This window comes from Protomyctophum parallelum, assembly GCF_964188405.1.
Source record: "Protomyctophum parallelum genome assembly, chromosome: 14".
Lineage (NCBI taxonomy): Eukaryota > Metazoa > Chordata > Actinopteri > Myctophiformes > Myctophidae > Protomyctophum > Protomyctophum parallelum.
The window spans coordinates 21,334,145-21,359,018 of record NC_139709.1 but is presented as its reverse complement, the minus strand read 5'-3'; the positions used below and the strand labels follow the sequence as shown (position 1 = coordinate 21,359,018).

Genomic DNA, 24,874 nt, shown 5'->3' with positions numbered 1-24,874 from the left:
ACGCAACAAGGGCCCCCTGACAATACTTTGCTTAGAGCCCCCTGATTGCAAAATCCGGCCCTGTGCAAGCCACATTGTTTGATTGGACTGGACGAGACTGCACTATTGAATCAGAGTTGTGGTTGGACTTACTTTAGCCAGAACACCTTGATAGCAGGACACTGATGACAGTTATCTTTATTCCTGCTTGTCCCTGTTTTGCGTTTCAGTGCACAGCAGCAGAACAGCCGAAAAAGCCAGAGCCAGGCCTCTGGAGCGGGATCTGCAAGTCAGGTGAGCGTTCGCTGTGTCTGTGTGTTTGTCTGGGTTGTCGCAGACAGAGATGGCAGAGTGCAAGGTGAAGGGAGTTGGTTGTGTAGCGTGGGCCCACGTGACACGCAGACATTTTGCTGCCCATTATCTTGGTCTTTCATCCTAGTAAATGCCTTGTATGGAACAAACTGTAGCTTATCGATATCTACACTTTTTTTTTTTTATCAATGGTCTACTCCGTAAGCTTGTTTTTTTTTTTTTTTTATCAAAGTTTCTTTATTCATTTTTCAAGTCACATATGAGTCAAAAATCACATACAAAAATTGTTGAAATTCTTTACCCCTCCCTCCCCCAGAGTTCCCGCTCTGAAAGAGCCACAACTACTTCGTAAGCTTGTTGATGTCTAACAATTGTTTATTTAAGATTTATTGGTTTTTATTTTTATTTATTTATTGATAGGACATAGACTGACAGGAAATTGGGAGAGAGATGGTATGGAATGCATCTTTTTTTTCCAATTCCAGGAAAGTAACAGTTTTGGACATACGGTACAAGGTTTCCACCTGACAGCGACGTTATGCAGCATCTTATTTGTACTTCTACAAACTGAGCTTGTAGAACTGTTTTCAGTGTTTGTGGTTAACTTCACGTTGTTCTGTTGCAACTTTTTTTTGTGTTGAACTGGTATGACTTATTTGGGTGCTGTTTTAATATCAAACCCGTTTCTTTATACCACCGTTTGTCATTTATTTTAAGTTGAGACGTCTCCCTTTGTTTAAACCCCCCTCCTGTGTCACAAAGGTGCCTCTTTGCATCTCATCTCCGTCCCTTAGTGAGAATATCTGTTGGTGAGTATCAGTCACTGTGGGGAATAGTGTGCCGTGTTGGACTCTGCCTGCAGTAACACTTCTGTCCATTGTGTGGTGCTCTTTTGCACTCTTCGCCCCCCAACCCCCCCCTCTCCCCTCCCCTCCCCCCTTTCCCATGAATGTCCCTTTTGTATGTGTTTTCTGGTCACCATCAGACAGGAGTCGAAGGCAAAGCGAGTGCAACCGTAATTTGTACGCCAACCCTTTCAAGATTGGCATTTATCATCTGCCCGGGTCTCTCTGTGCAGGCCGACACTGTTCAGCAACACTATTTACCACTGGAGGGTGTTGTGTCAGAGAGGGTGCCTTGTAATTTTCTCGTGCCCCCAGCAGGTATCTTAATCCCCCACTTCCTTCCTGTTGTAGGCTTCCTCGCCGCCCGCTTCAGGCCTGATTGTAAGAGTTTGCTGTTTACTGTCTAACACTCTCCAAACTCCCTGAGACCACAAGAGGTTGCCTGCAAGATTTACATATATTATACACTATATGTACACTGTACGTATACATTAGACATTGAGTAAACTTATTCTTTAGCTACTATAGATCTAAATCTATATAGGCCTATAGATATATTAGTGTTAATTTAGCTCCAAAGTATACACATGAGGGATTTGACTGTGTAATATTGCAAATCAGATGTGGCTTTACTACCCTACTGCCTTAGGTCAGTGGTTCTCAAAGTGTGGTCCGGGGACCCCACAAGCTCATAACGCGTCTCAACTCGACACGTTGCGACGAGCATTTCCTTTTAAAAACACAAATCTTGTATGGGTGTCCCTGGCACAAAAGGTTTTTTCAGAGCAGGGATTCGTAGCCATATTGATTTGGGTGTCCTTATTATTGGCTTCATAATATTGCCCTCTGCAGGCTAGACTATAGATGGACTGTCTGTGGGTAACCTCCTAAGTGCGTCTCAGGCCACAACGGACTGACATGAAGCTAACCTTATAATCACCCAGCACTGTACCCACCGCCTTGTCTACTGTGTGTGTGTGTGTGTGTGTGTGTGTGTGTGTGTGGGGGGGGGGGGGGTTTGCAGGATTAATGGCTCTAACCGTACAGTAGATCACACTCACTACGTAATATGCTTATGTCCTGTGTGTGTGTGTGGTGTGTGTGTGTGTACGCGTGTGTGTGTGCGTGCGCACTTAACACAATGGCCACTTGAACAGCTTAACACGGGCCTTACTTGTCTGTGGCTTTGTGATCCACACAGTGCCTTGAGTATATGGATGCACTGAAACACTGTTCCTCTCAATGTAGGGACCAGGGGCCAGTGGTCCAAATGGACACTTACTGTACATCTGGGTCTCTGTGCTGAATTAACACTGTGCCTCTGTGCACTGTGTTGTCAAAGGGTCACTGTTTACAGGTCAGATTGGGCTCCCAGAGATTTTATCAAATGGGGGTTCCATGGCCTAATGCATTATAATCGTCTCTGTTAGTAAACAGTCCAAAACTGTTCAAATTAAAAAATGGTAAAGATTGTTCATTTACAAAAAACATACAAAGTTAGAAGATGGAGATGTGAGGTTTCTGCCTTACAGCAACGGTATCTAACGGGGGTAATCCCAATCTGCACTGTCAAATCCCCAGTGCTTTATTTAACGCTGACTGTGTGCAAATGGAACCAAATGAACCCTCCTCAGTACGTTACAGTTCCATACTTGTATACACTCAGACTTACAGACCCGTGAGGGTCTAGTTGGAACCCCCGGTGGTCCCTGAACCCGATGTTGAGCAACCTGCGCACTGAAACACAGTCTCCCCTTTTTACACCTGGCATTAATATGCCCCCCGCCCCCCGACGGGTGGTCCGATTGAACCCTTTTTGACCTGAGATCAGATTCTAAAAATGTCTTAGCTCTGTTTCTAAGTCAGTCGTTCTTCTATTTAAAAAAAATAGCAGACCTACAAGCTCGCAGCACGCCACTCGGTGGCGCGCTATGAATGTGTAAACGCAAATGCGTCTCAAGTCCGCAATGACTGCAAATGCAATTAAATAAACATATAATTAATGGGTGCACGCATGTACAATCAGGTTGCGTTGGGTTGTTAATATTTATGGTACCCTATAGGAAAAATGAAAGCGATGACAGTGCGCTTAAAACGTTTCTGTCTCGTTGAAAATCTTTGGTACTCTGAACTATATCCATCTATTGTAAGGAAGTGACGTGAAGTGCGTGCGTGCGTGCGTGCGTGTGTGCGTGCGAAAGGGAAATTTCAGTGTGTGTATACTGTACGCTGGGAAAGCGTATTAATGGACGGTGTAAATAATCCGATAATAATAGTCATATTATAACATTCTGAGCACAATAATCCAGTTCCAGGATGCATGTCTATGCTGGGTGTAAACAGGTGTAAACAGAGCCACAGTCACAACGTTGGATCTGGATGATTCACCAACATACACATGCCTACACACTTAAACTTTGACCCTCTGACACACTCATCCATTGCATTTCAGTGCATCTAGGGGTGCAACAGTTAATCCAACTAATCTATTTAATTGATCATTATTTTTTTTTTTATAATCGTCAGTTTAATATAATAATCAATGAATTATCAATCCCTATTTTGGGCATGTCATTGTAAAAATATTACAAAAGATATCACTGGGCCGGCTATTTATACATTTTAATACGTTTGCAAAACAAACTATAACATAACACATAAATTGATAATGAATTTATTGATATATAAAGTAAAAATATATATAAAATGTATAAAGTAAAATGATATTCTTGACGATTAAAAAAAGTTAATGGATAAATGAATAGTTGCAGCCCTAAATGCATCAGTGTATTGTACAGTTTCACTGGCAGTGGTGGAAAGTAAACTAAGTACATTTACTCAAGTACTGTACATTTTGAGGTACTTTTACTGTACTGGGATTATTTCTACACTACTACATCTCGGATCCAAATATTGTACTTTTACTCTACAATTATTTGAAAACATACATTAACCACTTCATTTTGTCCATTTGAATAGCCGATCTACAAGCTCGCACTGTGAGCTTGTAGATCTGCTATGTTCATACACTTGAAAACTTGAAACGGGACATTCTGCATAATGAGTACTTTTTACTTTTGGTACTTTAAGTACATTTTGATGCCAATAGTATCAAAGTACATTTTGAAAAGTATAACAGTAAATTGTGGGGTATACCTTTTCCACCACTGTTCACTGGGTCTCGTATGGTCATGCGGTTATGGACGTCACTGAATGGCCCTGGTGGAACTATAAGTCATCAACAGAATGACCACTTCCTGGTGTCACTGAACCTCCTCCGTCCGTACACACTACACACAGTTCCCTCTCTTATCAGACACTGTCGCACGTCACCGCTGACCACTGACCTCTCACCCCCTTCTGTACGGCAGGTTATTCGCAAGGGTTGGCTGACCATCAACAACATCAGCATCATCAAGGGCGGAGCCAAGGAGTACTGGTTCGTTCTGACGGCCGAGAGCCTGTCCTGGTTCAAGGATGACGAGGTGAGTCCGTCTAAAGGCACTGCTTTTCAACCTTTTTCATATCAAGGGCCATTATTAATTCGAGCCAAGGACCACCATTTGATGAGATTTAGCCTCGCAGACCCAAAAGTAATAACAATTCTTCTACTGTACATTCTCTAAATTAAGTAGACTATAATTGAACTCTTGAGAGCATAACGGGTCCATTTGGTTTCATTTTACACTCTCAATAGAAGGGCCCATTTGGTTACCAACTCTCCATCATTTAGCTGGGGACCACCTAGAACCCCCTCAAGGACCACTGGTGGTCCCCGGACCACTGGTTGAGAACCAGTGGTCTAAGGCTTTTTAGCAATTTTTATGGGTCCCTTCATTTTTTGTTTCCTACATTTTAAATTATTGTCTCCACCAGGCGGAAGGCATGGGGAGAGATTATGTTTTGTCCATGTGTCGTCCGTGTGTGTGTCTGTCCGTCCGTTACCAGCTAATCTCCGGCACCGTTAACCTGTACGATGCCAAACTTTGCACGCACACTCCCTGGATGCCAACGATGAACCCCTGCCCCAAGATTTCCAGAACGGCCTGTTATTGTTACTATTCCAGAACATTTTCAAAAGTAAAAAGAAAATGTAATGATTTTGTTCCATTAATTTGATGAATAAATTAATGAAAAAGAAAATCCATAAACTAGAAAACAAATGTTTAAGAAGTTGTGAAAATAGCCAATCTGCAAGCTCACAACGTGGCTTGAAGCAACACTATTTTCACTTAGTTTGGGTCCCGGCTGGCGATCAAATTTCTCTTTTGGGTCACGGGCTAAAACGTTTGGGAATCTACATCAAAAATAGCAGATCTGCAAGTTCACAACACACCAGGTTGCAATGTGTTAATTGTGAGAGTCCTTGGCATGGAAACTTTTTTTTTCTTTTTAAACCCTAGCCTAGTCTATATACGAGTCATTGTATAAGTCATTGATGAATTCTGTTATTGAGACCAACATACACAGGATTTACAAACAGTCTAATTGCAATTGGATCAAGATAAGGTTGTGAATAGCCGGGTAATGGGTTTGGCTTTTTTCCCCCCTTTTTGTCTTGTTGAATTCCAAAACCAAAAGCACAGATGTGTGTGTCCACACTAATGTGTCCACACTCCACACTAATGATTAATCGCTAACAAGGATGTGCATGTGTTATGGGGTCTCCTTGATGCTGTAGGCTACGTGTATCTTAAAGGAGTAGTTCACTAAAATAATTACTTATTTTCTATCAATTACACACACCATGAAGCCTTGATTTCTTTTTGTTGTTTTCACATTCCTGAGCCAATTATGACCAGTGGAGTAGACTCGATTGAGTAAATTAAGTCTGACTACCCTTTTTTTTTTTTGGGTGAACTACTCCTTTAAGTCAGTGGTTCTCAAAGTGGGTTCCGGGGACCCCCATGGGTCTGTGGTGGGGTTCCAGGGGGTTCCCCAGGGAAATGTACAGTATGATAATCTGGAACCAAATGGAGCCTTAAAGGACTGTAACTCAGAGAGTGTACAAATGGAACCAAACACTCTTTAACATTGATGACATTGATGGCTCTCAGAGATTAAAACGGGCGTCTGTGGCCTTAAGTGTTGGATGTGTCTTTGTATCTCCATGCCGCTGGCAATGATTGATAAAAGGATAAAACAAAATGCCCCCGGGGGCTTGTTTCCATTGTGGTCCATGTGCACTGTTGCTTTGTAGCAGCTGGTTCAGGGTCTCTCAAATTGGTTGCCGTGGCACCCTATGGTGCCGAGACACAAGTCAGCGGTTCCTCAGAATACTTTGATAATATTTGGAATTCATCAATATCACTTCAGTTTAACCACTTTATACCCTCTATACGCGTACGGACCCGAGACAAACTGTAGGCCTACTTGGTGCGATCTTTGTCAGCCTACAGTACACCAAGTCCTTGTCACCAAGTCTTCATTAAAAATGGCAGATATACGAGCTTGTAGATCGGCTATTTTTAGAGAATTTGTACTTGAATGTTCCCCCCAGAATAGGAATGCTGGGTTATTTTCAGTCTGTCCTAATGGAAACAAATTCTCTCTCCAGTTTTTCTTGTGACATACTGTATCTTTGGGGGAAAGATTTATATAATTACGTACTGTTAATATGGCAAAGGGTGTTATAAAGTAGGCCTAAATTCAGGGGTTCAGTCACAGTGGAAGAAAAGGTAATTTACCAGTGGTAGCCTGAGCCGAACATGTTTGAGAACCACTGAGTTATAGTGAAGGCAGCATTACAGTGCTTTTTGAAAGAATAGATTGGGCACGGCAGGGCATCCGACATTAAGGTTTTATTGTTGCTGGAGATATAGTACAATGGCAGCAGAGGAGAAAGCTGGCATAGTAATGGACATGACAGTAATTCATGCACTAAACATATTTACATGGGTGTCCGAGGCCAAATACATTTGGTGGTCCTTGACATGAAAAGGTTTGAGAACCACTGCCTGCAGGCAAGCGTGTTACAGTATAGGTCATTTGAAGTGCTGGTGAGGCTGGTGAAGGCATCTTGGCTTCGGCAGGTTGGTGTGTGTCTGCCTGTCTGTGTGCCTGCTGTACATGTTGGTGAGGTGACAGACAGACAGGTTGCTGTGTGTCTGCCTGTCTGTGTGCCTGCTGTACATGTTGGTGAGGTGACAGACAGACAGGTTGTTGTGTGTCTGCCTGTCTGTGCCTGCTGTACAGGTTGGAGGAAGTTCTGCACAGCAAGTGTAGACAGGCAGACACACGACAACTCCCTCGGCCACACGAAGTCGCTCGTCGCTTTTTCCAAGAGTCCTTAATCACAAGTTAACAAACATTGTAGTCAATTATTCAACGAGAAAACATCATTTAAAACAAAGGGTAAAAGACAAAATCTCTTCCCCGCCCGCATCGGGTGCACAACACATTTTTAACACACGGCTAACTGGCTTATCCCAAATGACGAGTTGATGAGTCAGTGACTCTGCTCCACGCCTCAGGTGACAGGGCAGTTTATGCTTTGTGAGTCAACGGCCGTTCTTCTACATTCCTATTTCCCAAACATTGAGTTTTTAATTATTACTATTTCAAACATTTTCAAAAAAAGATTCTTTCTTGAATGAAAAAACTAAATTCAATGATTTTTTTTTAGTAATTTCAATAAGAAATCAACAAAAAAAAATCAAAGAAATTCCATGAATTAGAAAACAAATGTTTAAAAAGTACTGAAAATAGCCGATCTACAAGCTTGTAGATCAGCTATTTTCACTAGTTTGGGTCCCGGGGAAACATACAATTTCTCTCACGGGCTAAAATGTTTTGGAACCACTCTTCTATATCACTGCGTTCACACTGCCAGCTGTACAAAGCTACAGGCTACCATTCATATTCAATGGATTATATTGTGCTCGCTCGACGGACACGTTTGGCACCGACGATCAACACTTCAACAGTGACTCTCCAGTCGCTTTGTAGCTTTGCATCTTTTGTAGCTGCCAGTGTGAATGCCAGCCCTAAAAATTACCCTAAAAATCATAAAACAACCATTTCTCTTGAGAGGACCTGGATAATGGTCCTCGCTATTTTTATTTCTCAGATTATACTATACTTGTCGGGACATTTGACATAATACACATTTCACAAGTAAACACAGCATGCGCCTGCGGCCCTTAACATGACAATGCGGTTTGTACACTACTGTATGTTGTATAGGAACCTTTGAGTATTGTCTTGTCATTCACCCATTTTTTCCATTGCTTTGTCTTTTTAGTCCCAATGCCCCCCCCTCCGTCTGTCTGTCTGTCTGTCTGTCTGTCTGTCTGTCTGTCTGTCTGTCTGTCTGTCTGTCTGTCTGTCTGTCTGTCTGTCTGTCTGTCTGTCTGTCTGTCTGTCTGTCTGTCTGTCTGTCTGTCTGTCTGTCTGTCTGTCTGTCTGTCTGCCTGCCTGGTGCCTGGCTGCCTGCCTGTCTGCCTGTCTGTCTGTCTGTCTGTCTGTCTGTCTGTCTGTCTGTCTGTCTGTCTGTCTGTCTGTCTGTCTGTCTGTCTGTCTGTCTGTCTGTCTGTCTGTCTGTCTGTCTTCTTTCCAGTGGGAGTTGAGGCATTTGCTTCTCTTTTGCAAATCTGGAACTGTCCCAAATGCAACCCCAAATGTTCACTCACAGACACAAAAAATAAATGAAAGCAGACAGCACATGGACTGCACATTAAAAACCCTTGCTGTTCTTTTGACTCAGAGGAGAGTGCAAATGGAACCACATGGACCCGTGCAATGCATTGGTTTTTACAGATTGTCATTTGATACGTTAGTGTGGTGGTGTAGGAAATTATAGACTCCATTGGCTTCGCCTTGTATATTTCTGTTTTTCGCTCCTTGAACTTTCTATAGCCGCACGCACGCACGCACGCACGCACGCACGCACGCACGCACGCACGCACGCACGCACAAACGCAAACACTCACACACACACACACACTCACACACACACACACACACACACACACACACACACACACACACACACACAGACACACACACACACACACACACACGCACACGCAACCTCCTCCCTCGCTCTCTTGGTGTGGTTGGCAGTTCCTCTGGAACTGCGTGCATTCTTGGCAGGAAAATCACAAGTTTTTAATCCAAACATCAGCCTCCAATGTTTCAGTGGGGAGAAACCCCTATATTAAATACCCCCCCACCCCTCCCCTACCAGTCTGTCTCTGAACCTTACACCGCCTCATAACCAATTCCATTCCATCCATTCAGCATTTCAAACCCATACTATCCGTTATCTTGTACTAATATTGAGCTAATGCCTTCCTCCAAAAGAAAAAAATCCAAATGAAATGACCACAATCACATTCTACCAGTTGTACTACTCATAATAAGTCCTCGATTCAGACTTTACGAACAACTTGACCCATAATCCAAACAACTTCAGCCTATACGTCATTATGCACCGTGGGGGAGTGAAGTTGGCTGGGGGGGGGGGGGGGCGGGTTGGGGGGTGTTTAGCTGTGTTGGTTTATTGTACCATCTGCGGAAATACTTCTTTCTTACAGGCCATCATTTGGCGCTGTGACAGTGAGACACTATGGCCACCTACTGGTATAACTTCACTAAGATGTGTCTCACTTATTGTCAAATTCAAAACCAGAAAAAGGAAGAGATCTACAAGTTCAAAACGCTTTTTGCAGGTCTGCGCTACTTTTGATGCTTTTGTGAGACACTGCAGTACAAGTTGGGCATTCATTTACCCCCCAAAAAGGCGCTATATGGAGATAGGAGGTTTCTGCCAGACACCAACCATATTATTCACTATTATGGAGATAGGAGGTTTCTGCCAGACACCAACCATATTATTCACTATATGGAGATAGGAGGTTTCTGCCAGACACAAACCATATTATTCACTATATGGAGATAGGAGGTTTCTGCCAGACACCAACCATATTATTCACTATATGGAGATAGGAGGTTTCTGCCAGACACCAACCATATTATTCACTATATGGAGATAGGAGGTTTCTGCCAGACACCAACCATAGTATTCTCTCTCCTCTTGATTGACTGATTGCTTTGGCCTGTGTCTGATTCAGCCACACTGGCTCCCAGTGGTGGAAAGTATACTAAGTAGATTTACTTAAGTACAATTTGACAGTACTTTTACTTTACTTGAGTATTTCCAAATTGCAATACTTTTACTTTTTAAATGTTTGTCTAAATGTTTTGATACAGTTGAAAACTTGAAATCCGGACATTCTTTTGGTACTTTAAGTGCATTTTGATGCCAATACTTTTCTATATTGCAGTATATTGATGCTTTTACTTGAGTAAAACATTTAAGTACTTTTTCCACCACTGCTGGCTCCTCCCCCTCCTGCGGACCACATCTTCATCAGCATGCCAGGCTAAGCAGCCTAGTCCACACGCACGCATGCACGCGCACACGCACACGCACACGCACAAGCACACACACACACACACACACACACACACACACACACACACACACACACACACACACACACACACACACACACGCACAAGCACACACACACGCTCGCTCACTCACTCGCCTCTTATACAATAAATTATGGGAGTGGACTAGTTTTACGAGGTCGTTACAGCGCCTTTGGCTTTAGGTTTAGGTCTTTACACACAGCAATTTGTCCCCCCAAAAAAATCCTGCCGTTAAGATTGTCATAGGGGGAATCTGTGAAATTATAAATGTATATATTTACAGATATTTATGTTTATTCCACATGAGAGTATAGAAGATTTAGTGATGACGATACAGACGTAGAATACCGATGCCTAGCAGTACAGGAAAAAAAAGTCAAACAACAAACAAAAATTAATTTCTGAGGAGGGCGAGGAGCAAGGGAGCAAACATAAAAAATAAAAAGAAACAACACATCTTTAAATGCCTGCACGTTAGTCCACGGGCAGAAAGACACAGACAGACAGACAGACAGACAGACAGACAGACAGACAGACAGATGGACAGACGGACAGACGGACAGTAGAGGGTCCATGCCCAGTCTAACCAATGTGCAGACTACTGTACACCAGTATGACAATGAACAGGTAGTCTGAACACTGGGCAGACGGAACCGGAGTCCAGTCCAGGAGAACAGAACCGGGCCTTTGTGGTCGGAACGGTCCGCGTGACTCCTCCGCAGTCTCCGGGATCCGTTGGCTTCGCCACGGGGCTCACCGACCACCAACCTTCCCTTCGTCCCCTTCTCTGTTTTGGCACCGAGGAGTTTGGGATCCCCCCTCTCTCTCTTGTCGAACCCCACCCCCCTCCAACCCCCCTCCACCCACCACCCCGAAACTTTGCCTCCCTGGTCCAGCGTCGCTGGGTCCAAACCCCAGACACCACCCCCCCCCCCCTCCCCCCTCTCACCCCGACCCGTCTGCTCGACCCCGTCTCGTCTCGTCTTCTTCGTGTTGCGTTTGTTGACCTGTTTGTTCTGTCGTGGCCCGGTGCGGCGTCTCGGGGGTGGGGTGGGGAGGGGCACCCTGTCCTCGTCTGCTCGCCGCGTCCGCCGCGCTCACGCCGGCCATGTAGAGTATCCAGCCTTGACGTGGCACATTCGCGCTCAGACGACCGGGACTGACTGGCTTGTGCGTTCAGGGAGGGGATGTTACAAAAAAGAGGGAGAGAGAGGGAGGGGAGGGAGAGGGGGTGACAGAGAGGAGGGAAAAAGTGAGTGAGAAAGAGAGGGAAGGAGAGAGAGAAAGAGAGAGAGAGAGAGAGAGAGGAAGAGGGAGGGACCCGTGTGACCATATATGGCTGGCGGTGACCCCTTGGGGAATACAGCATGGAGAAAGGTCTTGAGCGCTTTGCCTTTCTCCTTTGACTCCTCATGCCTCTGTTTCCTTACCTGGCGGCCGTCCGCCATCACTGTCCAAGGCATCCTGGACCCGGTGGGGGGGAGGGTTCAAGGTTTTAGTTGTGGAACTTTAGAGAAATCCAGCAGCTCTCACGTCTGTCTTCTATAGAGTAGCCTTTTTCTTCCTCCGTCTCTCGTCTCTGTAACTTCTACGCTCTCCCACTTTCTTGGTGCTCTGTGTGCTGCTAAGCACTACCAGATGTGGAGACTTAACGCCAGGCTGTCATTTAATCTCTCTCTCTCTCTCTCTCTCTCTCTCTCTCTCTCTCTCTCTCGCTAAAAAAATCAGGCAGGCAGGAAGTGGGCCCCTCTGGAATGGAAAGAAAAAATATTGAAGAAATAAAGAGGGGGAGGGATAAAAGTGAGGAAAGGAGAGAGAGAGAGAGAGAGAGAGGAGAGAGAGAGAGAGAGAGAGAGAGAGAGAGAGAGAGATGGGGTCTAGGATGGAGTGTTAAGGGGTCGAACCCCCTATGAGTTCTCCTTCATCTCGCTGAACTCGCTGAACTTCCTCACGCACACACACTGAATATCTGTCACACAGACCCCCAATTCCACCTAGAGAGCCCCCCCCCCCCTCCCGCCCTCCACCCTCAAGATGAGCGTTGGCGCTTGGGCAGCGTCGACCTTCTCTCGGGACCCCCTGTTTCTGGATGTCTGCATCTTGGACCCCCCTATTCTCTCCCTGTGTCTGCCGTATAGCCAGAGAGTTGCCTCAGCCACCAGGCCCCCGGCCCTCCCTAACAAAACCTGTGAAGAACGACTGCGTCTTGACCCACACTGTAATGACTTCCACATGTGCTCTCTCTCTCTCTCTCTCTCTCTCTCTCTCTCTCTCTCTTTCCTCTCCCTCCCTTTCTCCAAACCTCACCCCCCCCTTTACCTCCCAGTTTCTTTCCTCCCCCCATTCCTCCTCCCGTGTGTCACCCACCCCCTCCTCCTCACACCCCCACCACCACACAAGCCCTCCCCCCACATCTATCCCGTCTACCCCTCTTTTCTTTTGCCCTCCGTCCATATCTCCCCGCATTACCCCTCTTCCTCTTTTAACACCCCCCCCCCCCCTTTGCCCTCGACCCGCATAAACCCCTTCAGACTTTACTTTATTTAACACTTGTCCCACAGCACAACATCTCCAAGCCTACAATAAAATGAAAGTGAAAAATAAACACGGGAGAGAGTGCAAAAAACTGAAAACATTCTTTTTGATTTCATGGGATTTGCAAATACCTTGTGAATAGATATATATCTAGACGTTAGAGCAATACCACTTGTATACCGCAATAACGCATTTGACTGGACAATTTAAACACTTTTTTTTGTCTTTTTTCATCAGTTTGATTCTTCCTGAATAATAAAGCTGCATACATGTGTTCAGTGCATCATCTTCTGTTCCTGTCATCATTCACAGGAGAAGGAGAAGAAGTACATGCTCCCCCTGGACAACCTGAAGGTGCGCGACATTGAGAAGAGCTTCATGTCCAGCAAGCACATCTTCTCCATTTTCAACACAGAGTCCAGGTCAGTCGAGTGACCTGAGCCACTATTTGCAATTTAGGCATTCAGCAGATGCTGTTATCCAGAGTGTAAATAGAATGCAGAGAGAACAGTGCAGTGCCTAAATGAACTACGATACCAGGTAAACATTAACCCTAGTATGTATTTAAACAACGTGCTATTTAACTAATTTAATGCCAGAGTTTCTCTAGAACAGTCTGCACACGCTGCCATGAAATGACGTATATAGGCTTCAGGTAAACAATGAGCCTAGTATCTACACAACATAACTATCAATAATACCATTCTGTACATTGAAACTATAGAATAGCAGGTAAACAACCTGCTTGATTGATTCATTCATTCATTGAATACTTTAATAGACAGAAAGTCTATTACAGACACAGAGTATAGCCAGACACTTGGTCTAAAAGGATAGCACCAAAAAAAGTCCTTGCAGCCTTCTTGTTTCCATTCTAGCATTTGTCCAACATGCTATCTAAAATCCCATTTTTAACATTTTGTGGTTGAGAAAAACAAATCTATGATTATACATTATACAGTATACATTATACATTCATGCTTCGTCATACACGGCGGTGTCCTTGTAGATGGGACGTTTATTTGGCTATTGTAGTGCTTTTTTTCCTTTTTTCCTTTTGTTCCGTTCTCACTAGACCACTGAGTAGCTTTGCAGCTCATGTGTGTCTGCTACCACCGCGAGCCAGCACACATCTCTCTAGGCAGCAATCACATACAGTAGAGGGGTTAAAGAGTTTGAGGCACGCACTGCACAAATCCTCGGGGCTCATTGAACTAAAATGGAACCAAATGGACCTGTGTGGGTCCATTTGGTTCCATTTGAATTAAATGAGCACTGAGGATTCTTTAGCTGTGTGTATGCCGAAGGAAATGTGTTTTGGGTTATGCGTGCGTGTGTGTGTGTGTGTGCGTGTGTGCGTGTGTGTGCGTGCGTGCGTGCGTGCGTCTGTGTGTGTGGTATGTATTGTCTGCAAATGTATGTTTCTTTTATGTGGATGTGTACGTGAATGTCTGTGTTCCTGCTCTGCAATGTACAGTATGGTTTCATTCAAGCTTTCCACAGAGGAGTCATATAGTCTCTGACACGCTTATGTTTTTATTTAAAAAAAGATTGGATCTTCTTTCGTTGTTTTAAATTGACAACGTCACATGAACGAATAACACACAAGAGGTTGCTAATACATTAATTAATTACAATAAAACATTTTATTGATTGATTTTACAATGTACTGCATCTACTGTAACAGGCGTTGTTAGCCAGAGCGACTTACACGTGTGAAAACAATTTAATGCTTCATTGAATAGGATACCAGCCGGGTAAATTTATCACATTTAAAAGCGAACAAGATGAAAATGTCTGTGACTTTTTAACCACGCAATTGTGCTCATCCAATATTGACTCAATCATGCAATGGCCTTGGACAAACAAATAATTTTCTACAATATGATGACTGAGGCTGTAAACAGTTTATGTATTGATGCCTGTATGATCCTTTAAAAGGATTAAAGGATGTCCTAATCGTAGAATCTATTGTGTACAGTGTGTTCAACAGCGAGACACAGATCTCTCTATTGTTAATTAGTGTCCACTACGGCAGTGGGTCTCACAGTGGGGTCCGGGGACCCCCATGGGTCCACTACGGCAGTGGGTCTCACAGTGGGGTCCGGGGACCCCCATGGGTCCACTACGGCAGTGGGTCTCACAGTGGGGTCCGGGGACCCCCATGGGTCCACTACGGCAGTGGGTCTCACAGTGGGGTCCAGGGACCCCCATGGGTCCACTACGGCAGTGGGTCTCACAGTAGGGTCCGGGGACCCCCATGGGTCCACTACGGCAGTGGGTCTCACAGTGGGGTCCGGGGACCCCCATGGGTCCACTACGGCAGTGGGTCTCACAGTGGGGTCCGGGGACCCCCATGGGTCCACTACGGCAGTGGGTCTCACAGTGGGGTCCGGGGACCCCCATGGGTCCACTACGGCAGTGGGTCTCACAGTGGGGTCCGGGGACCCCCATGGGTCCACTACGGCAGTGGGTCTCACAGTGGGTCCAGGGACCCCCATGGGTCCACTACGGCAGTGGGTCTCACAGGGTCTGGGGACCCCCATGGGTCCACTACGGCAGTGGGTCTCACAGGGTCCGGGGACCCCCATGGGTCCACTACGGCAGTGGGTCTCACAGTGGGGTCCGGGGACCCCCATGGGTCCACTACGGCAGTGGGTCTCACAGTTAGGGTGGTTCCCTGGGGATCTCCATACAGTTAAAGTAGTTAACATAGCATCACAATCATTTTAACCACATTATCCATTTATACATTTATAGCATTTATAGCCCGACACGTCTGCGACCGCCGCGCGTAGCGCCGCAGCACAGTATTGCCGCGTGCCATAGCCACACGGCAACACCAACAGGACGCGGCGCGCTACCGTGCGGCTGGGGAAGGTTAGGCTAACCCTTTAAGGTACAGACCCCAGCCACGCCCACGGATACCCGGATGGAGGCCGCGCGGCAACGCCTGGAAAATAGAACAGCGGTGCATCGGCGTGTCAGGCGAGGCGTGACCGCGTCGGACGCAGCCGGTGTGCGATAGGTTCATTGAAAATAATGGAGGCGGCTGTGTCCGCCGCGCAGCCGGTGTGTGGTGGGCTTCAGTTGGCTATTAAAAAACAGCAGATCTACAAGCTCACATCACACTTTGTGCCACGCTGCGAGCTTGTACATCTGCTATTCTTTAATCTTTTGGAAAAATGTTTGGAAATGTTTGATATCGTAGTATTTCTTAACACAAATCTTCTCTTCTGGGGGTCACTGGCAGTTGGCACAAAACATTTTCAGATGGGGGTCAGCGGCTAAATACAGTAGGTTTGAACCACTGGTGTGCACTACGGTGACCAGGTGTCCTGGTGTGCACTACGGTGACCAGGTGTCCTGGTTTGGCCAGGTTTGTCCCCGTTTTCAAGCTGGGTGTACCGAGTCCCGACAGATTCCTCCTTAAAATTAAAATGTCCCACATTCACTACCAAATTAAATTGTCCTGGTTTTTACCACAATTAAAATAGTGCTTGTTTTGAGTACTTTTATAGGTGGTTATTATGTTCTGTTCTATTAAAAAGCGCAATCACTAGGTGTGTTAAGTGCTAAAATAATTGTCTTTCCCAGTACTTTCAGTAATTCAGCCCATACCTGCAAGCTGTGTGTGTGTGTGTGTGTGTGTGCGTGCGTGCGTGCGTGCGTGCGTGCGTGCGTTTAATTTGCCCCAGACAAATAGAACAAACTCCAGGACTCTCTGAAACTGGATCAATTGGTATCTAGAGACATTTGGGGTACTACATGAGGATAGGACTGCACCTGCTTTGCGTAGTACTTATGTGTATCTGCATCATGACGTGTTTTAAATGTTGTTCATTATATTGCACTTTATTTAAAATGTTATTGCTTTTTGTATGTTATACTTACTGTACAGTAGGGCGTCCTTGAAAAAGAGAGCTATAGCTCTCAGTGGTCTTCCCTGAATAAATAAAGGTCAATAAATAAATTCTCACTTTTGCAATCAGTGTGGTTCAGTGCTAAAAATAGCACAACCACAACCTCACAACACGTCACATCACCCCCGTTGTGAGAATGAAGCATGAACAGTGCAATGAGATGTTGTTGTGTGGTGCGTTGTGGTTTTCAGGAACGTGTACAAGGACAATCGCACGCTGGAGTTGGCCTGTGACACTCAGGATGACGTGGACAGCTGGAAGTCGTCTCTGCTGCGAGCCGGGGTCTACCCGGAGAAGAATGTTTCGGTCAGTAGATGTAACGACTTGGACTGTATGTCATAGCAGCACGTTGTCCAGTGGTGTGGGAAACGTACTTGCACGTTTTTTACTCATGAAGTAAAAGTATCGAATACTGAAAAAGTCCGGAATTCAGTAGTAGTAGTCTATTGATATAAAAATGTACTTAAAGTACCAAAAGTAGAAATTTCTCATAATATGCAGAATGTCCCATTGAACAACTTTTCAAATGTTTGAAATGTATAAAAATATCTTTTGAAAGTGGACGATCTATATGCTCAAAAGGCGTCGCATGGCGACACATTGTACATTGGCTATATTCAAATGTCCAAAATGTAAATAGGGTTGAAGTGGTTAATGTATGTTAATAGTAATCAAGTCACTGTTAATTAGAAATCTAATAATTGTAGTTGACTAAAAGTATAATATTTGCCCCTGAGATGTGGTGGAGTAGAAGTAGAAGTACTGAAATTGGAAATATTGTACTTAACTACAGTACCTGAGTAAATGTACTTACCGGTAGTTACTTTACACCACTGACCATGTCTCACAATGTACACAGTCAAATCCTCCAACGTTATCTTAAAGGTTTTATGACATTCATTTTCATTTATTTTTCTTTTAGGTTTTATGACCTCAATTACACCCAAAAAACCTGAACTTTGAACATTCAGTGGATTTTCTGTGGTCTGAAGTTTTCTTTGGGGTTTTTTGGGCCTTTTGAGCTACAATGAAAACAGGCAACACAGTGAAACAGTGACATCTGCTGGCAAATCCCATTGACATATATGGGATTTGCAGTAAGTGATGTCACTTACTGCCGGCAAATCAGAGCACCTGTTTGAGCCAGAAAACCCCAGATCACAGAAAATCTACTGAATGTTAAAAGTTAATGTTTTTTGGGTGCAATTGAGATTAGAAAACAAAACAAAAACAAGAACAATTCCAAAACCTTTTTTTTAATGTCACAATCCCTTTAAAGCTGTTTTTTTTCTTTAGTGAATACAATTAGTTATTTTGTCCATGTTAGTTAATAGGCTACAATATAGCAATATAACTTGTACATAACTTGAGGTGGTTGTACGTTTGTCTCCCTGCTGTTCTATTGAGACATTTACATTCAGTCAAAGGTTTTTGACATGATCAAAGAAGATGTATCACCTGGTGCTCAATGGTAAACATTTCAGCACCAGGTTCAAATAGAAGAGGAAAGTTACATCAGCAGCTGTAATTTAACACTCACTATTTTACTGCTTTACAAGCAATAAAACCCAAATGTGTAAAAATCCATAAAAGCAGTAATGCATGGCATAAACCAATACAAACCATGCAGTAGGTAGTAGACAATAGAGGGTATGCGCATGCTTAAAGTAAATGGCACATTGAGTGTCAAATCGAGTGGCAAAGCAACATGCAAAGTGAGTTTAACATTGTTTAATGTTGTTTAATGCAATCAAATAGGACTTTTCTGTTTGGATGCATGGGTTGTCAAGGCCAGAAAGTAGTTTTTTGCCACTCAGTAGGCATTCCTGCATAACTTCCGGCCGGGTTTGATGATGATGATGTCACGCGCATACCCTCTATACGCACAATGAATCACTAAACAAATACATAAATAAAAAACATACAAAACACAACGACACGGTAACAAATGCAAACCAACTCAAACGAAAACAGAAGTTTATAAAAATGTGTTTTCAGTAGTTTCAAAGGAATAATAAATAAATAAATAAAAACATAGCTGGTTAAATCAATCTGCTCAGGTTAGGTAGGTTGTTCTAAAGGCCTGATATAGTTGATACAGTGCTGTTGATGAATTATGATGATTCATTATTGATGCTGATTAATTTTTTCCTTTAACTAAGTAATATGTTTTGTTCAAAACACATTTTCTTTGTAAAACGCTATATTCTGATGGTAATCTCTGCTATAGATACAGTGTTTGTTCAATAACCGGGGTCTCCTAGTCCTACCCTTCTCTCCAGCTCTTTAATACACAGAAAATACATTGTCAGGTGTGTTGCTAATTTCAGCCAATCAGGAGGGAGCACCCATTGATCAGCCTCAATTTTAGTGTTCAATTTATTTTATTTTCGTCGTCACTACCAATTTAACGTTGTTTATCTTGTATCCTGTATGAGTTGATCACCCTGTTTCTTTTTTAAACAACAACAATACCACAGAGATGTTAAGATTTTGGAGTGGTTGTCTATTGACAACCACTGCAGTTCCAAACACAAAGCTACCTGTCGGTATGCATAGATGTACCACAGTGTCCTCTGGTGGACAAATCGGCACACAGTGACTTACACAGATGTGCTGGCAAGACAGCCTCATCATCACACTAGTCTACTTATTATATATTTTTAGCCTCTTATGTTAGTATAATGTTTCCTTCTTGTATCCATAACAACCTCCTTGTTTGTCAAACTGTATTTACAGATGCTGTTAACTATTAACGGTTACCAGGCAGAACTTTTAACTTGGCAGAGAATTCGGTTGTATTTTACTAAAGCCAACATGAAGCATTTTGCCTTGGTGTTCCCCTCAAAAGCTTTACAGAAAGGTTCTATCTTCTAAATACCTCTGTCTGCACTCTGTCTCACACGTTGCGACGTGAAGTGTTGTGATCTGCTATTATTATTCAGTGGTGCACCGCACGGCACGGCATCGTACGATGAAGGATTTACCAGGCGTTAGTTAAGTCACAAGCATTACAAATCAGAGGACTTTTGCAGATTTTGCTGTAGAGTATATTAATGCAATTGGGGTGGTTGTATTTTGCTCATGCATGTTCATTCTTTGCCTTTGTCTGACAGTAATGTTTGCCTGTGCTCCTCCAACAGATCTCTGAGGGTGAGACTCATACCGCGTCAGATAACTTCTCCATGGACCCTCAGCTGGAGCGGAAAGTGGAGACCATTCGCAACCTGGTGGAGTCCTACATGGCCATCGTCAACAAATGCATCCGGGATCTCATGCCCAAGACCATTATGCACCTCATGATTAACAATGTGAGCATTTATGGCCAAGTATAAGGGTTAATACAATTTACAATGATAACCATGGTAGCCACTCCTTTGCTGTATTTGTCACTTTGTATTTGACATACGGTGAAATGTGTTAACCCAGTAAGACCTGAGGCCAATTCTACAAATGTCTTCTAAATCCTAACAGTTTTCTGAAAAGCTTATGTTGCTTTATCAGTGGTGCTCAAACTTTTTCTAAACGTTTTCCTATGTATTTTGTATCTCAAAAGAAGTTGTCCCAGGGACCCCAGAAGCAACGATTTGAGTTAGAAATTTTCGCTTTTAATGGAATATATATTTTCCAAGATTTGCATTAATGGTCAAGATTTAAAAAATAATTGCAGATCTACAATCTCATAGCACAGCATGGAGTGACGCGCTATAAGCTTCTATATCTCCGATATATTTTTTCTTTTATCATGACACACTCATATAGCCTATAGCTAAAATCTAAAACTAGAAATGCACTCTGTCGAGGTGCCAACTTGCGCCTTGCACACAAGTAAGTAAGTAAGTACATTTTATTTATAGAGCACCTTTCAAAACAATGTTACAAAGTGCTGTACAACAAGGCAAAACAATCATATTAAAACAAGGGCATGAAACAAACAATAGAAGGTAAAACGTTAAAATGCAACAAATCAAGCAAAGATATATCATAAAATAAAGTGCTGACGAAATAAATACGTTTTTAACAATCTCTTAAAACCATCGACAGACTCTGCATTCTTCAGTTGAAGGGGCAGGGCATTCCACAAAGTGGGGGCAACCACTTCAAATGCGCGGTCACCCCTCGTTTTGAGTCTGGTTGTAGGGACCTGAGTGAACGTGTGTTGGGTTTAGCATGCAGTAGTTCAAAGATGTAGATTGGAGCCAGTCCGTGTAATGCTTTGTATGTTATTAAAATATTTTTTTAATTGATCCTGGATTTGACGGGCAATCAATGGAGTTTAGCATGTACGGGAGTAATATGAGATCTGCGGGGTGTGTTTGTTAGAATCCTGGCAGCTGTATTCTGTATTAGTTGAAGTTTATGGATTGAAGAAGAGCTGAGGGTAGTGTAGAGTCCATTACAATAGTCGAGGCGGGAGGAGATGAAGGCATGGATGATTTTTTCTAGGTCTTGGTAGCCATACATGGCCTACATACTTATTGACCGGTGGACAACACCGACATACATACATACTTATTGACCGGTGGACAACACCGACATACATACCCAGCCGATCGCAGTACTTGCTCGCTCTGCTTGCGCAAGTAATGTCACAGATGCTTACCCAGTTGTAATGGGTTAACCCATCCTAAGTTTCAGGAACAGTGTTGATACGTAATTGTTCCGACTTCTATTTCATGAACCTGTGCTATCTTTCTCGGCCACCAGGTGAAGGAATTCATCAACGCAGAGCTGCTGGCCCAGCTTTACTCTGCAGGGGACCAGGCCACACTGATGGACGAGTCCCAGGACCAGGCCCAGCGGAGGGAAGAGGTGCTGAGGACCCACCATGCCCTGAAGGAGGCCCTGGCTATCATAGGAGACATCTCCACCACCACCATCACCACCCCAATGCCACCACCCGTCGATAGCTCCTGGATGGGAGGCAGCGGAGGCCGCAGGTACACAAACCACTGTATCTGTCTGTCTGTCTGTCTGTGATGTGCACGCGTGCGCGTGCGCGTGCGCGTGTGCGTGTGCGTGTGTGTGTGTGTGTGTGTGAGAGAGAGAGAGAGAAGTTAAGGTTTAAGTGTCTTGTTCAGGGTCCACCTCGACACATTTCAGAGGTCGGAAATCGAACCTGGGAATCAGACCTGTATGCATTGTCATCTATAATAACACATGCTATCAACTACTGCTGTATTAACAGGTTGACTGCGGACCATTTACGGCCGTCTTTCAGGCTAAACTGCCTATGTTTAAAGTTACCTTTGAACAGCCACTGCACCGACCGCTGAGTTGCTTGTCATGAGAATCCACTTTAAAACGGTGTAATGGCTTGTTGTAGTGTAGAAAAGTATTCCATAGCGGTGATCACAACAACATACCGGGCACTTAACGGCTTCCTCCTCCGGCAGTTTCTCCATTGTAAACAATAGGGACTCAATTTCCCTTAAGGGACACGGTTGAACTTTTATTGTGTAGTTGTTAGTTAACCCATTCAGGCCTAAGGCCGATTCTAAAAACGCCTCTAAATCCTGACCTAAGGTTTCTGAAAAACTTCAAATATTGATATAGCAGAATCAAAATTTTTACATTTTTGAATACTGTACATACTGTACAGAACCCAAATATGGGTTCCCGGCCTGAGGGGGTAAGGTACAAATAGGGAACCCCGCCCAGAATGGGTTAAACTACATTGCGCTACACGTACATACTACAGGTACGCTCTTGTCTACTGTTACGGTATTCCCTCCCTACCCAATATTCTAATGTAATCTAATCTACTCCCCAGGTCTCCCCCAGCCAGCCCAACCGCACCCAGGAGGATGTCCTCAGGCCAGCGCCCAGGCCCCCGAGGGGCCCCTCCACCCCCAAACCGCCCAGGACCCCTGGGGCCATTCAATAACACTGCTGAGAGCCCTCAGGCTCCCAGCCGCCCTAACAGGGCCCCGCCGAGCATCCCCAGGTGAGAACAAGCTTCAGCATGTGTCACATATCAGCAGGTGAGTGCTGTGTGTGGTGGTGCTCGTTCATAACAGTGTGCTCATGATCAGTAATGAAGTACCTATACCTAACCTAACTTGAGTACCCTACTTAATTAACACATTTTAGTATCTGTACCTTACTTGAGTATTTGAATTGTGTATACTTGGATTCAAATACACACACAAAACGCTATTATTGATATTTGTTTGACGTCTTTGGAGAATCTTTGAACTTTTTGGAAAATGTCTACCAGGGTTGAATACTTTGTCCACCACTGGTCATAATTAAGTAAGAAGATAAACTCTCATCTCTTTGTACCACTCTTCTCTGTATGACTTTGTATGACTATGTATGTCTTTCATTATCTTTGCTGTCTATGCTTTATACATTTTAACCCTGTGTGAAGAGTAAGACTAATTTTCTTTTCTCTTCTCTTCTCTTCTCTTCTCTTCTCTTCTCTTCTCTTCTCTTCTCTTCTCTTCTCTTCTCTTCTCTTCTCTTCTCTTCTCTTCTCTTCTCTTCTCTTCTCTTCTCTTCTCTTCTCTTCTCTTCTCTTCTCTTCTCTCCTCTCCTCTCCTCTCCTCTCCTCTCCTCTCCTCTCCTCTCCTCTCCTCTCCTCTCCTCTCCTCTCCTCTCCTCTCCTCTCCTCTCCTCTCCTCTCCTCTCCTCTCCTCTTCTCTTTTCTCCTCTCTTCTCTTCTCTTCTCCTCTCCACTTCTGTCAACACCGTCACTCATGCTCTGCGACAGCCGACGCCCCCCTCCTTCTCCAACAAGACAAGGGCCGTAATCATTCCAAAGGATTCTGGTTCATATCTGGCGGACTCACTAGGGCTCCATTCCCCTCTCACCCCTCGACCCTTTCTCTCTCCGTATCAAATCCCTTTCTTCTCTCTATAGCCATGACTGTGTTCTACTGGCATTTCCCTAGTGGAGCCCCTGAACGCTTTCCGCCAGGTGACCATGTCCATGTATCTATATGTACAGTGCGGTGCTTGTCTTGTGGTGTAACCCGTATGTGCACTCGTTGCTTCGCCTGTGCTCTAGGTTTGCTTAGCAGATTCACTCCCTGACTTCCCTCCTGGAACCCAACCTTCTCCAAACAGTGGTGGAAGAAGATTAAATACAAATTAAGCTAAAGTAAAACTATGATATAGAAAAAGTCCTGCATTCAATATTTTACATGGAGTAAAAGTACAAAAGTATTGGCATAAAAATACAAATAAAAATAATATATATACTATACTCAAAGGTTAAACTCAAAGGTTTGAAAAAATTGACAAAATATTTTGAAAAAGTATAACATAATAATGGTTAATGTATGTTCTTTAATAATAATTAAAAGATTGTTATTTTCAAATAATAAATAACTTTAGTGCACTAAAAAGTACAATATTTGCCTCCACTATTTGATATAGTGGAGTAGAAGTATAAAGCATTGAAAAGTGGAAACGCTCGAGTAAAGTAAAAGTACCTCTAAGTTTTTACTTTCCACTACTGTATCCAAGTAACCCTATACCCACAACACAACCCAACACACCACACACTGACCCCGTCCCCATTGCTGCTTACAAAATATTACGCTCAGCAGTGGCACTGCCCTACTCATTCCAAAATGCAGCATGGCACATACAGTAAGCTGCTTTTATTGCATGTGTGTGTGTGTGTGTGTGTGTGTGTGTGTGTGTGTGTGTGTGTGTGTATGTGTGTGTGTGTGTGTGTGTGTGTGTGTGTGTGTGTGTGTGTGTGTGTGTGTGTGTGTGTGTGTGTGTGTGAGGGTGTGTGTGCGTGTGTGCGTGCGTGTGTTGAGTGGGTGTGTCTGTATGTGTGTAAGTGTGTGTGATTGTTCACATGTGTGCATTTCTATGAGTGTTTGT

The 24,874-nt window shown here is 43.9% G+C and overlaps 1 protein-coding gene across 1 annotated transcript in view; it reads left to right on the top strand.

The window, feature by feature from the left end:
* dnm3b (dynamin 3b) overlaps positions 1 to 23,787 on the top strand; it is a gene marked incomplete at both ends in the record, with an annotated part of 48,126 nt that extends 24,339 nt beyond the window's left edge. The window contains 7 exons of the mRNA XM_083782242.1: positions 4,453 to 4,621; positions 13,422 to 13,531; positions 17,224 to 17,338; positions 20,176 to 20,343; positions 21,740 to 21,972; positions 22,806 to 22,979; positions 23,748 to 23,787. Of these exons, the coding sequence (XP_083638368.1) occupies positions 4,453 to 4,621; positions 13,422 to 13,531; positions 17,224 to 17,338; positions 20,176 to 20,343; positions 21,740 to 21,972; positions 22,806 to 22,979; positions 23,748 to 23,787 (1,009 nt within the window). The remainder of the gene's footprint in view (positions 1 to 4,452; positions 4,622 to 13,421; positions 13,532 to 17,223; positions 17,339 to 20,175; positions 20,344 to 21,739; positions 21,973 to 22,805; positions 22,980 to 23,747) is intronic.
* Between the last annotated feature and the right edge of the window lie 1,087 nt (positions 23,788 to 24,874).